The 13,540-nt window shown below is 41.3% G+C and overlaps 2 protein-coding genes and 1 long non-coding RNA gene across 4 annotated transcripts; 2 read left to right on the top strand and 1 right to left on the bottom strand.

The window, feature by feature from the left end:
- Positions 1-371: 371 nt before the first annotated feature.
- LOC121052733 lies at positions 372-1,244 on the top strand. The gene is made up of 3 exons (XR_005810054.1): positions 372-610; positions 692-806; positions 1,106-1,244. It is a non-coding gene; the product is annotated as an uncharacterized LOC121052733 (long non-coding RNA).
- Positions 1,245-1,251: 7 nt separating this feature from the next.
- Positions 1,252-3,817, bottom strand: LOC112197959 (choline monooxygenase, chloroplastic). 2 transcript variants are annotated; one of them, XM_024338943.2, is made up of 10 exons: positions 3,464-3,817; positions 3,337-3,382; positions 3,107-3,248; positions 2,915-2,989; positions 2,616-2,816; positions 2,421-2,516; positions 2,205-2,326; positions 1,992-2,085; positions 1,649-1,699; positions 1,252-1,541 (listed from the first exon to the last, which is right to left on the bottom strand). In XM_024338943.2, the coding sequence occupies exons 1-10, from the start codon at positions 3,735-3,737 to the stop codon at positions 1,404-1,406; spliced, it is 1,239 nt and encodes a 412-aa protein (XP_024194711.1). In that variant the 5' UTR covers positions 3,738-3,817; the 3' UTR covers positions 1,252-1,403. The 2 variants fall into 2 exon arrangements, with proteins under 2 accessions (XP_024194711.1, XP_024194712.1); XM_024338944.2 differs by having other exon boundaries at positions 3,107-3,242; positions 3,464-3,815.
- A 7,169-nt stretch (positions 3,818-10,986) lies between these two features.
- On the top strand, positions 10,987-13,483 carry LOC121052488 (calcium-transporting ATPase 10, plasma membrane-type-like). Its single transcript, XM_040517663.1, has 7 exons — positions 10,987-11,008; positions 11,952-12,047; positions 12,135-12,217; positions 12,302-12,386; positions 12,476-12,531; positions 13,042-13,084; positions 13,295-13,483. The coding sequence occupies exons 1-7, from the start codon at positions 11,003-11,005 to the stop codon at positions 13,466-13,468; spliced, it is 543 nt and encodes a 180-aa protein (XP_040373597.1). The 5' UTR covers positions 10,987-11,002; the 3' UTR covers positions 13,469-13,483.
- The last annotated feature ends 57 nt before the right edge of the window (positions 13,484-13,540 follow it).

Below are 13,540 nucleotides of genomic sequence, written 5' to 3'. Positions count from 1 at the left end.
GTCACAGTCATAGTCATCGTCATCGTCGACTCCATGAAGCACTCAGCTTGTGATGAACAAAACTGATCTTTGATAGCTAGTAAACAAGTGACTGTGAATGAACTTCATTCATTATTCAGTACTCTTAAAAAAGGGGATTAATACATCAACTAACAGCTGAGAAAAATCAGCAACACTACACTAATTCCATGATTAACAGTCTAAACTGTTGGAATTCTCCTAAGGAATAGATAAACAAACAACTACGACTTGTTCAAACTTACAGCAAACAAAAGAAGCAATACTACACATTTGCCCCTTAACAGTCTCCTAAGATGCTGCTGCTGCAAACTCTGCTTCTGTTGTCGACAAGGTCACAATTTGTTGTTTTTTACAACCCCAAGAAACAACTCCCGACCCCAAAAAGAAGACATACCCACAATTGCTCTTCCTATCATCAATGTCACCAGCATAATCGCTGTCAGTGAATCCATGTAAGCCAACAATCATTGAGGTCTCTCTTTTGTACCACATTCCAAAGTCAATGGTATCCTTCAAATACCGAAAATTTCTTTTCTCAGCAAAGAGATGAAACTCAGTGGGAATAACCGCGGTGACAGTTGTACTTCAGGTGAGACTTATATCCTTTTGTTTTTGTCATGGGGCCCTAATGGTACTGGCAGTAGTTTAAAATTTTCTTGTTTTTATATAGGTTCTGATTGTCGAGTTTCTGGGCAAGTTTACTACAACAGTCCGGCTTAACTGGAAGCATCGGTTGATTTTCTGTTGTCATCGCTTTTTTTTTCTCCGACTTGTTCGTTTTTCAGGTTAGTAGGAAATGTGGAGCATTGAGCATCAAGGTTCTTGTGGATTTGCATCCTCTTTTGTTTTTGGCTAACATGGCAAAGCATACGTTTTACGGAAATACAAATATTTTGTTGAGTAGGTGATTATATTTGGGATTTTAACTGCAGTTGTCTGAGCCCCCCATTCTAACAAAACAAAAGCAATAGTTAGTTTGGTTACTTGTGCAGTTGATGAAAATGTAGTAGTTTGGTTTGTGGTTTTCATACTGATATTGTTAGTGATGGTTTGTTAATACAAAATTTATGTCGATGATGTGCAGCTTTGCTTTGAATCATGTCATTGTTCCAATCACTGCAAGTTCAATTTTCTGGCGCATTTTGGAGACGGCAAATGCCTTGTAGCCCTACTAAAGTTTGATAGGGGGTTTTCAAAAAAAAAAAAAGAAAGGTTTGTCCATGCTTGGTGTATGAATTTATAAAATAAGCCCTTTATTATCAGAAGGCAGGGTAATTTGATTTTGGGACAACTTTGATACAGACCAGGCTAGCTGGTATCATTAATTGGCGAAAACCAAAACTTCAAAATAACTCCCGACAGAAATGGTTGGGGGAAATAGATCATTTTCTTATGCTCTCATGTAGCAGACAGTGAAAATGGTGCATTGCATTTTCAACCGTTGGAGCGTATCTACCAATATTGTATGCGGGTGATTCAAGACCTCTTTGAACACCTTCACACAGCATGACATCTTCCATCTGTACATCATCAACCAACCAGTTATGCTATATAATAAGGAGATTGAAATTGGCAATGCCCCCATAATACGGATGAGAAATAATGAACCAGTTATGATTTTAATTACCTGTACTTTTTCACTCTCTTTCAAACTCCTCTCTATGTAATCTCTGTCATCCTGAGAACCCGGAAAAGAAATTAGACACACTGATGGAATCAGTAAGGTTTCAAATGTACAATAGCCTACATTCAGTTGTGGGTTTTATTTATTCATTGGGATATCCAATAATGTTTGTTATATACAAGATAGCAGATGTTGGGTACGAGCCACTCTCTTCCTAATAAACTAAATTGCAAAAGAAATTTTGATTTTTCTCTAGGGTTCTAGATAGAGTGACATACTGGCACCACTATATACAAAGCATATCAATATACTAGTATAATCCATTCATAGAAGAAACTAATATTACCTTGACCGAAGCTTCAAGGAAGTAATCAAATATCACCTGACATTTCCTAGGTCCAAGAGGGATTACTAGATTGGTGTCCATCCATGGTCCATACCTATTGGAAACCACAGAAAGTTCAGTAATAATAACTGCAACAACAATATAAAGGAGAATTAACATATAGACGCAACTACTGATTCACTTGTTTTGCCGTTTTAGCCATTGCTTAGTTACCTATTAATCATGAAATTGGGATAAATGAAAGCATAAAGGGCTTTTGATCCAAGCCGATCATAGTCATTTTTCCTCTCTGTTGAACCACCCTCACACTTCTGAATGCTGACCTTTTCGTATACCTATATTTATCAGCGACAAGTAAGATGTGAGACAACCGACACTTCAATTGGTCAAGAAACAGTAAATGAAGTACACATCCAAAAGTAAGCATACTGTGGTAGAGTAACCATCAAGGTTAAGACCAGATGCTAGGCCTTTATGTGCATAAGGCACATGATATCCCCCATCTAAGTAGTTGTCACAAAAGACCTGAAAGAAGATTATAGCAGAGAAATTTTTTTTACTTAGGTTTCAAAGAGATGATCAAATAGGGTGGAAATTTTAAACAAGACAAGTACAGAACTGTACCTTCCAGTTACATTCAATCGTATATTCACGTCTACAAACATAACTTAATGATGTATCAACCCCATTTGTACTCAGTACATCTGAAGAGCTCCCAAGCCATTCGCTCTCCACGATTTCTACATCACTGTCAACCTCTGGCTCCATATTTGCAAGAACAAACGGTCCCCAAGTAGCTACTTTTACTGGTGTAAGCCCAAACTCCTACCCTTCATGGTCAGACAAATCAACTAGATTATCCCCCCATTTAGACAGTAACTGTTCAGTAGCAGAATGCTATTGAAAAAAATGTTAGAGCATACATGTTTATTGAAGTTCTGTATTCCTGTTATCCTAGTTGCCTTGAGAAGCGCCCCATCTAACCCATATGTCCATGCCTGCAATATGGTCAGCATGTTTGTGTGATCATGTCAAAGAAATAATTTACAAAACAAGTTCCTAAGTAGAAGCTAGCAATCAACACGGAGCAATCACAATGTAAAAGTAAAACTAACATGATAAGGGCACACAAAACACGACTTTCGGCCACTTCCGTAGGCAAGAATTGAGGCATGATGACGACAAACATTGTGGAAAGCTTGAAGCTTGCCATGCTCATCTCGACACACAACAAACTCTACATTCCCCAATCTGCCACTTCAACAAAAGTCATTAGAACCCAAAAATCCAAACACAACTCAACTACTAATAACTCATCAAAAACCTTCAATCTTGAAAAGCAGACCTGCCGGTGAAAAAGTCCCCAGGATTCTTTATCTGTTCAGTATATCCTGAAAAATTGAAAAAAAGATTCAAAAGCTCATAGACTGATTGTTGTAATCATTAGAGAGATGAATCAAATAGGAGCTGACCTACGGCTTGCCATCCACGGTAGAAAACGGAGTCGAGTTCTTGAGCGTAAAAGGAAGGGTCTGTGTACCATGAGCTGGGTGGAGTCACGGCTCGCTCTATTGGGATTGTCGGGTCGAATTGGTCCACCAGTGTCGGGGCTCCGACTGAAGGTTTTGGGAGAGACAGGGATTTGAAGATTCTTCTTGAGTTCAACGAATGGGGGAGGTAAGGGCTTTTGGGTCGCATCGGTTTGGGTTTGAGACTTGCCATAGTCATAGTCATCGTCGTTTCCATGCTTCGGTGCTTTTGACTTTTTATTTGCTTTTCCCCGGTAACTGCAACTGCCCGGCACCGTCTGGTCGTTGGAAATGAAAACCATCTAAAACTGGAGTTTGTTGAAGGAAAATCAAGTTTAGTGTGCCTTATCAAACTAGGAATAGGAATAGGAGAGAAGGTTCTAGATTTCCCAATCCTACACGGATTGGTATTCCTTGTAACATTAGATTATGCACTTTGTAATCCCTATATATAGGGCTCCTATTCTCTATAATGAAATACACTTCTCTCATCAATCTCTCTCAATACCAATATACTTAAACACGTTATCAGCACGACTCTAGCCACAAAAACCGAAACCAACTATTCTGCCTACCTGCGTGCCCGTGCGTCTGCAGCCCCGCGTCGCTGCCCTGCTGCTCCTGCAGCTCTGCCGCACATCTGCTGCCCCGCGCACACCTGCCCCCGCAGCCCGTACGCACACCTGCGTTCGCTGCTGCCTTGCCCGCAACGACTGCTGCCCCGCAACCGGCCTGCCCACTTCGCGCCCGTAGCCCCTGCACCCCCTGCTGCCCCTGCAGCACACCTGCAACTCACTGCCACTGCAGCCCCTGCTGCCACGCACCACTGCACACCTTTACTCGACTCGCTTCGTTCCATCACGCCTGCATCGACACGCGCGTGATCCAAAACCAAAAAGTAAGTATCCAAAAGAGTAAGTTTTAAAGTTCCTAAATTGAAATTCTTTCTTTTTCTCGGGGACTTAAAAACCTCCCTTCTTCTTCATCCCACCTTTCATAGAACGTGGGTTCGATTCAATGCGGAATCGTGGGGATTCACGCAATTAACGAACTAAGAGCGTTCGTAAGACTTCGGACTAAGAGCGTCCGCAAGCATCGATTTATGACCTTATAAACATCATTGTTTCGGTCTAATCCAATTTTCTTGGAAATCGATTTCTTGGTAGCATAGCTCGGAAATCTTAAATATTTAGTTGTCGTGGAAGTTTTAACTCCGAAACTAATATATTTCTTCTTCTTATTTCAGGATGTCGAAACTTGACTTCCCTGCACTTACCTCAACTGGCTCGGAATATCATAGTTGGGCCACGGATGTTGAGCACCATCTCACTTCAAAAGGGATCCTACCCTTAATTCAAGCTCCTAATCCTACTCTCATATTTGAGCGTACGGCTACGAACAATGCCACCGCCCTCATCTTGATGAGGCGCCACATGGATAAATCACTCCGACTGGAGTACATGGCAATCAAGGATGCTAGAGAATTATGGGTCGCGCTAGAAGAGCGATTTGGTAATATCAAGGATACCCTCCTCCCTGACTTGAAAGTTCAATGGGGCAATCTACGATTCGCCGACTTCAAGTCTGTAGCTGAATACAATTCAGAAGTTCTACGCCTCAAAACCATGTTGGGGTTCTGTGGACAACCCGTCACAGAGCAAGAACTAATTGAGAAAACTCTCTCCACCTTCCCCGTCTCAGCAATTTTGCTCTCAAAGCAATATCGAACGGAGTTCGATACTAGACGGATCACGAGATTTCATCAGCTCATTACTATTATGTCTGTAGCTGAAAAGCATGATAATATCCTCGTGAAGAATTATAATTCAAGGCCTATCGGAACTAAGAGCGTTCAAGAGGCGAATTATAATAATGCACCCAAAGGAGGGCGCAAGGAGCGGAACCCTAAGAATAAGGGACACAACGGACGTTCTGGTCCATATAACCGCCCTACAAAGGAAGGTACTCGTCAGAATGAAGGACGATCACGTGGCAATACATGGCAACGTGGGAGAGGAGGCCGTGGGGCTCCAGGACATGGAGGAACCACCCAGGGCCGTGGGAATGGCGCCAACTCCTATGGGGGACGCCACCCAAGTGCAAACAATGCACCTCAATTAAAGGGAGGAAATCACAATGACATGTGTCATCGATGTGGATCTAGTGAGCACTGGTTCAAACAATGCAACGCAAGCAAACAATTGGCTGCGCATTACAAGGCATTTAGAGACTTCAGAGAGCATGAAGCCAACTTTGCCGAAAATATAGAAGAAGATGGTGATGATGTCAACGTCAATCTCACCATAGCGGACTTCAAATCTGACAAAGAATTGCACAAGGATGCTGCAGATTTTGATTAGTATAGTCCTTCACTTTTCCAAGAATTATGTAATGGCTATTATGCCTTAAATCAATAAAATGACTTATTGTATTAACTTTTTCCCTCTAGGCGTACTCAAGAGTACTTGTGATGTCTAGGCAAGGTTTGATCTGAGAGAACGGTTTTAAAAGTGAGCAACGCTCCACCAAAATCTCGCCTTACCTTACCTGGTCACAACTAAATTGAAATTACCAAAAGGATTGAGTGACTACGATTTGTCTACGGTTTGATTTTTATATTGGATTAGATTTTGGTCAAGAAACTTTGATGTAATCATTGGCTATTATTAATAAAGTATCGATTTATTTTATTCAAATGTCTTGGACATATTCTAAATTCGAACTTTATTATTTTTCAGTATGTTTCCCGGAGAGCTCGAATGCCTCGTGGATAGTGCTACTACACATACCATCCTTCGAAACAGGCAGCTATTCCTATGGATGGCGCCTACTCGATCTTCTGTGACTACGATGGCTGGACCATCTCAATTGATTCATGGTCGAGGACCAGCTCAATTTATGTTGCCTAATGGCACTACCTTGAATGTCACCGAAGCTCTTTATGCTCCTAGGGCAGGAAGAACCCTATTGAGCTTCAAAGATATAAGAGCCAATGGTTTTCATGTGGAAACACATTGTGAGAATGGACAAGAGTTCCTTTGCATCACCTCTAATGACTACGGACATAAACGAGTATTAGAGAAACTTATGTGTCGCTCTAGTGGGTTGTATGCAACCACTATTCGAGTCATTGAATCCAACCATGTCATGAGAGATGATTTATGGGATTCCGACACGTATAGGCTTTGGCACGACCGTTTGGGACACCCAGGTCGTGACATGATGATCCGTATATTAAAGACTTCACACGGACATCCCTTTTTCAGAACGAAAAGAAGTAAAACTCGGTTTTTGGACACCGAAGGAGCCCCTGCGCCTCACGGCGCCGTTCACCCCCAAATCCGGCCATCCTTGGCCGGCGCCGCCTTCCCCTGCGGCCTCAGGGTGGCATTGACGCCACCAAGGGTCCTTTGTCTCCAACTTTTACTTCTAAAGTCACTTGTGACTTTGTGGCTCAACCAAAATCCTCATTGGTTGTTTCTAAAGCCCATCATTCGTTCTGCAAAGCCTGCTCTTTAGCAAAGTTAGGATCACGATCATCCTATGCAAAGGACACCAAGGAAAATATACCATTCTTGCAAAGAATTCAAGGTGATATTTGTGGACCTATTCAACCACCATGCGGACCATTTAGATATTTTATGGTGTTGGTTGATGCATCGACACGCTGGTCACATGTCATGCTATTGTCCACAAGGAACGCTGCATTTGCTAAACTCCTAGCACAAATAATTAAGTTACGGGCTCACCACCCTGATCATCCCATTAAGTCTATAAGATTAGACAATGCTGGGGAGTTTACATCAAAGACTTTTGATGATTATTGCATGTCCATTGGGATTGATGTTGAACATCCTGTTCCTCATGTTCATACCCAAAATGGTCTCGCAGAAGCCACCATTAAACGACTTCAAATGGTTGCTCGAGCATTGGTGATGCGCACCAATCTCCCTATTTCTGCTTGGGGCTATGCAATATTGCATGCAGCTGTGCTTATTCGTCTGAGGCCCACTGCCACTCAACCCTTCTCTGCGTCCCAGATGGTTACTGGGTATGAGCCTGATGTCTCACACTTACGCATATTCGGGTGTGCAGTCTATGTGCCTATTGCGCCGCCACAGCGCACCAAAATGGGTCCTCAAAGACGATTAGGCCTTTATGTTGGATATGATTCTCCAACAATTATCCGCTACGTAGAACCCTTGACAGGCGATCTCTTTACCGCTAGATTTGCGGATTGTCACTTCGATGAGACAGTCTTCCCGTCGTTAGGGGGAGATAAGAACATCAATGTTCAACAGGAACGACAGGAATTGTCGTGGTCTGTCCCCACTATGTCTCATCTTGATCCCCGAACCGCACAGTCAGAAATTGAAGTGCGGAGAATTCTCGATCTTCAGAACGTAGCAGATTCGATGCCTGATGCGTTTTCTGAGATCGCTAAAGTGACGAGATCACACATACCTGCTGCAAACGTGCCTGCAAGGATTGATGTCCCTAAAAGTAGAGGACATGACGCCAACTCAAAAATGCATGAGTATGGCGCCAACGTCCCATCTCTCAATGATGGTGACGTTGTGGCTAGGCCCACGGCTCCCGCCAAGAAGCGCGGGAGGCCCATAGGTTCGATGGATTCTCGCCCAAGAAAGAAAGCGAGTTTGGCACAAAATAATCCATTAATCATCGATATAAATAATCCATCTCATGAGAATATTCCGGATTATGGTTATGTCCAAGAGACATCATTGGGGGACGCTCCAATGTCAGAACCAACTCCAGAGAATAGAGAGATCTCCATAAATTACACTAGTGTACATGAGATGATGGATAGAAATTCTATGGCGATTGATGATGCATTTGCATATCATATTGCGAAAGGGATTATAGAATATGATGATATCGAACCTCGCTCTGTTGAAGAATGTCAACGAAGAGCAGATTGGCCTAAATGGAAAGATGCGATCCAGGTTGAATTGGATTCACTAACAAAGAGACAGGTATTTGGGCCTGTAACGCAGACACCCCCAAGTGTAAAGCCTGTTGGCCATAAATGGGTCTTTGTTAGAAAGCGTAATGAGAAAAATGAGGTGGTAAGATATAAAGCCCGCCTTGTGGCGCAAGGTTTCTCACAACGCCCTGGAATTGACTACGAAGAGACATATTCTCCCGTAATGGACGTTATAACGTTCCGCTACCTTGTCAGTTTGGTAGTTTCCGAAAAACTTGACATGCAGCTTATGGATGTGGTTACAGCATATCTCTATGGGGATCTAGATTCAGAGATATATATGAAGGTTCCAGATGGACTTCAATTACCCAAATCAAGTGGCTCTAAACCACGGAGCGCGTTTTCAATAAGATTAAAACGCTCACTATATGGATTAAAACAATCTGGACGGATGTGGTATAACCGTCTAAGTGACTACTTGATTGGGAAGGGATATATTAACAATGAAATATGCCCATGCGTGTTCATTAAAAGAACAAGTTCCGGATTTGCAATCGTAGCAGTTTATGTCGATGACATGAACCTAATTGGGACTCTAGATGAGTTGAAGGAAACTGCTAAATACTTGAAATCCGAATTTGAGATGAAAGATCTTGGGAAAACACGGTTTTGTCTCGGTTTAGAACTCGAGCACCGTAGTGATGGGATTTTGATCCATCAGTCTGCATATACTCAGAAAATTCTAAGGCGCTTTAATGAAGATAAAGCAAAGCCTGCGAGTACTCCCATGATCGGCCGTAGTCTTGAGCCCGGAAAAGATCCGTTTCGTCCAAGGGATGAGGACGAAGAACCCCTAGAGGCCGAAGTGCCCTATTTGAGTGCAATAGGCGCATTATTGTACTTAGCTCAATGCACAAGACCGGATATCTCATTCGCAGTGAACTTGTTAGCTCGACATAGCTCTGCGCCAACACGCCGCCATTGGATTGGTATAAAGACAATATTTCGATACCTAAGAGGTACGATTGATATGGGCTTATTCTATCCCTACAGAGAGAAAAGGAATGACGGAAATTTGGGATTGGACCCCAAAAGGCAAAACGCCCCCGTCCATGGAATGGCCGCCGGCCATGTTGCCGCCGCCGGCGCCGCCACCGCTCATGGTGGCCGGCGTTCTCCTATCTCCCTCCATCAAAACGACAATGATGTCTTGATGGGTTTTGCTGATGCAGGGTACCTCTCTGACCCTCACAATGGTCGCTCCCAAACTGGTTATGTCTTTACCATGGGAAGCACTGCTATATCTTGGAGGTCTACAAAACAGACCCTTGTTGCTACTTCCTCAAATCATGCAGAGATTATTGCTCTACATGAAGCTGTACGTGAATGTGTATGGCTAAGGTCTGTAATTCGACACATTCAAGGAAGTTGTGGTTTGAAGTCTACCACAGATGAACCTACATGCATTTATGAGGATAATGCAGCTTGTATTGAACAAATGAAGTTAGGTTTCATCAAGGGTGACAACACCAAGCATATATCGCCTAAGTTCTTTTATAATCAGCAACAACAATCACTTCTAAAGATTGAAGTGAATCAAATCCGATCAGAGGATAATGTAGCGGACTTATTCACTAAGTCGTTACCTAAATCCACCTTCGAGAAACATGTGAAGAGCATCGGATTGAGAAAGTTATCCGAACTCCCACGATTGTAGCAATCAGGGGGAGATATCGACATCAGGGGGAGTTATGATGTCTACATGTTCGATCTCGAAGAGTGAAGGACGTGTTGTGCTCTTTTTGTCCTTCGACCAGGATTATTTTTGTCCCACAGGGTTTTTGTTACCTGGCAAGGTTTTTAACGAGGCAACGGATGAAGCGTCACCACCAAGTTTGAGCGGCACAAGGGGGAGTGTTGAAGGAAAATCAAGTTTAGTGTGCCTTATCAAACTAGGAATAGGAATAGGAGAGAAGGTTCTAGATTTCCCAATCCTACACGGATTGGTATTCCTTGTAACATTAGATTATGCACTTTGTAATCCCTATATATAGGGCTCCTATTCTCTATAATGAAATACACTTCTCTCATCAATCTCTCTCAATACCAATATACTTAAACAGTTTGTTCCTTTTTCGTCTCACTAAGATATTGCCACATCATCTTTGGACTATAATACGAGTAACACTTTACATGGCTCCAGTGTTATGTAATCTATTATATATTTTTGAATTTCATTTTAAATGCAAAATGTGTTGGTTCTCTGATTGTATCCCTAGGTCCCTGCTGATGGCATTTTAATCCGTGGTTGCTCACTTGCAATTGATAAGTCCACAGTCACTGGAGAGAGCATGATTGTGAGCCTTCATGCTTGTTCTGCATCCTTGTTTATTTGAACTTGTCCTTTTTCATTTTTTCCTCTGTTCTTTTTTTGTGAGTACAATATTTTGTTTCTGCAGTTTCACGAGGATTCAAGGAAACCATTTCTACAGTCTGGCTGGAAAGTAGCAGATGGCACTCATGGCAGTGCTACTATGCTGGTAAAGATTTCAGATTTTTGTTCTGTGTGCAGGGCACTGTCTTGAAAGATTCATAAAGCTCACTAAAGTTAAAAATGTTACAAAAGTTGTACATGATTGGCCTGAAACGTAGAAATTTCTTCCGTAACACGTAGCAGAAATTTTACACATCTATAGGTGGTTTAATTTGTAACCAAGTAAACACAAACAATACCATTGACCTTTGCACACGTACAAGCATCACATGTAGATTCTGCCAATAGACGGGGAACGTGGCCCAAACTAGAGGGAAAGATTATACTTTTCTGTTTCTGGATTAGAATCAAATTTAGAGTCTTAAGTGTAATCTGGTGATTGTATCTATAGGTAGAAACCGTAGAATACATTTAATACATACTGGTTTATGTATGGTTGAGCTTCTGAAGAGTCCAAGAGCACTCTTAAACTAAATTTCACTAGCTGAGAGAAATCATCAATGGTCATAGGTCAGTGACTTTAGTTATGAAAACATAATCCTTCGCAAAGTTATACAGAAGTCCTACCTGATTTTCTGTGTAGTATAGAATATGAAGTAGAGTACGTGTACTTCAATAGAACTGTGATCAGTCTGGGTCTTTGGAATTTTATTATGTAGTAGCTCTATAGGGCCAATGGCGCTAAATCCCTCCACAATTATAGCACCGACGAACCCCCTAGCTACCAACAAACAGACTTATCCTTTATATATCACCTGTATGGTCATTTTATTACCATTTCTACTGCGCTGACATACTCTTGATATATTTGTGTGATCATTGCCTTATTGTTCTTAACAGCTTTTGTTACTTATTCCTCTTCGTTACAGGTAGCTATGTAGTTTCTCCAGACCCATTCAAAATATTATATCAAACCTTGCCTGCTTGTTGCTTCTCTGTTTTTGGTAGGCTTGTACTTTTCCTTTTTCACTAAGGGTTGCTTTGATCAGGTAACTGGGGTAGGGAAATTTACTGAATTGGGAAGGCTCAGGGCTAGCGCCGATTCAAAAGACACGGAGAAACGGAAGAATAAAACCCACTTGCAGGTCAGCTCACTCAACTATTGTTGTAACAGATTTTATTCTCTTAATTGTAAATGCACGATATATTAAACCATAGAGGACTCTTCATAGGTGCTTTTAAAGGAGGTTGCTACCTTCATGGGTGCTGTCGGATTCATGGTTGCTGCCATTGTTGCATATGTTGTTTGGATCAGGTATTCAACCTCCAGATTAATTTGGCTAACTCCCCCGGTATTTCTTTAGAATGTGCTATGATCGCATAAATACAATTTCTGCAGAGGCTTCTTTACTGGTGATAGTTCAAATGGAAGTCGTGAACCTGGAAGTACACTTGAAGAAGTCATTCGAATTAGTATTATTGCAGTATGTCTGTTTATATATCTACATATCTACACACACACACACACACACGTACAGGTTTGCTGTTGACTGATAAGTGGATATTTATTCAGGTCGCCATTTTTGTCGTTTCATTACCTGAAGTGCTTCCTTTAGCTTTCAACATAAGGTAAGTCTACCCGACAGTTCATGTTAAAATAGGTCCGAATTATATTTACTTCAAACCTGTTTGCAACTGATGACCTGATTCAATAATGGCTTATCGATCAACAGGCTGATTCTGAACAGCCAGTTAAGTAAATGCGAAAGAACCCACATTATATTAAGTGCGATTATGTGACAGTTGATTTATTTGTGTACAATTTCCATTTATTTTAAAACAATAAGTATATGTTAATTACCATTATTTGGTCAGCTTTTGTGGTATGAAAATATAATCGCATTGACGTTACTTGTTTAGAATGTCATCACCCAAAGTGCAAGTCTTAGTTCTAGTGGGCATAGGGTGGATGGAATTAGATCAAGAGAAGTACACTTCTTTATAGTTAGAGGAAAACTTGACAGCATTTTATGAATTATTATCCTTATACCAAAGAATAAAAATTGTCTGCTAAGTTTCTGTCATATGTATTCCAAATTTGATTTTTCTTTCACTTAATTGTCTTTGACTGTGACACAGCCGTCTCAGCTCAATGAAAAAGATGAAGGCAGACAACATCTCGGTAGGTTTACTTATTTGTTTGTGATTCTTCATATGTATACTGTCATTTCCCAAGTAGATATAGTCCCTTCAGTTTTGTTATGGCCAGTACTCTTTGCATTCAATTCATATGTTTAGTTGTTTTTGCATTTTTTTGTGTTTAGGCCAAATTGGCCTCCTTTGTAACCAAAAAAAAAAAAAATTCATATGTTTGGTTGAACTTGAAATGTAGGTGCGGAGGCCAGCTGTATGTGAAACCATGGCCTTATGCACTGATGTAGTCTGTGACATGACTGGAATTACTTTGGCCAACGTGGTAATTTTTTATTACAGCTTGAAAGTTCCGTATTATGATTATGGGCGAGTAATCACAACAAGAAAACCATTCAAGAAGTTAAAACCTTGAGGATAGTTTTCGCAAAGAAGAGAATAGTATGGATGATATTTTACATTAACATCTACTGTTTTTTGTGTGGTG

This window comes from Rosa chinensis, chromosome 4 (genome assembly GCF_002994745.2).
Source record: "Rosa chinensis cultivar Old Blush chromosome 4, RchiOBHm-V2, whole genome shotgun sequence".
NCBI classification, from domain to species: Eukaryota; Viridiplantae; Streptophyta; class Magnoliopsida; order Rosales; family Rosaceae; genus Rosa; species Rosa chinensis.
This window is presented reverse-complemented; position numbering and strand designations above follow the sequence as displayed.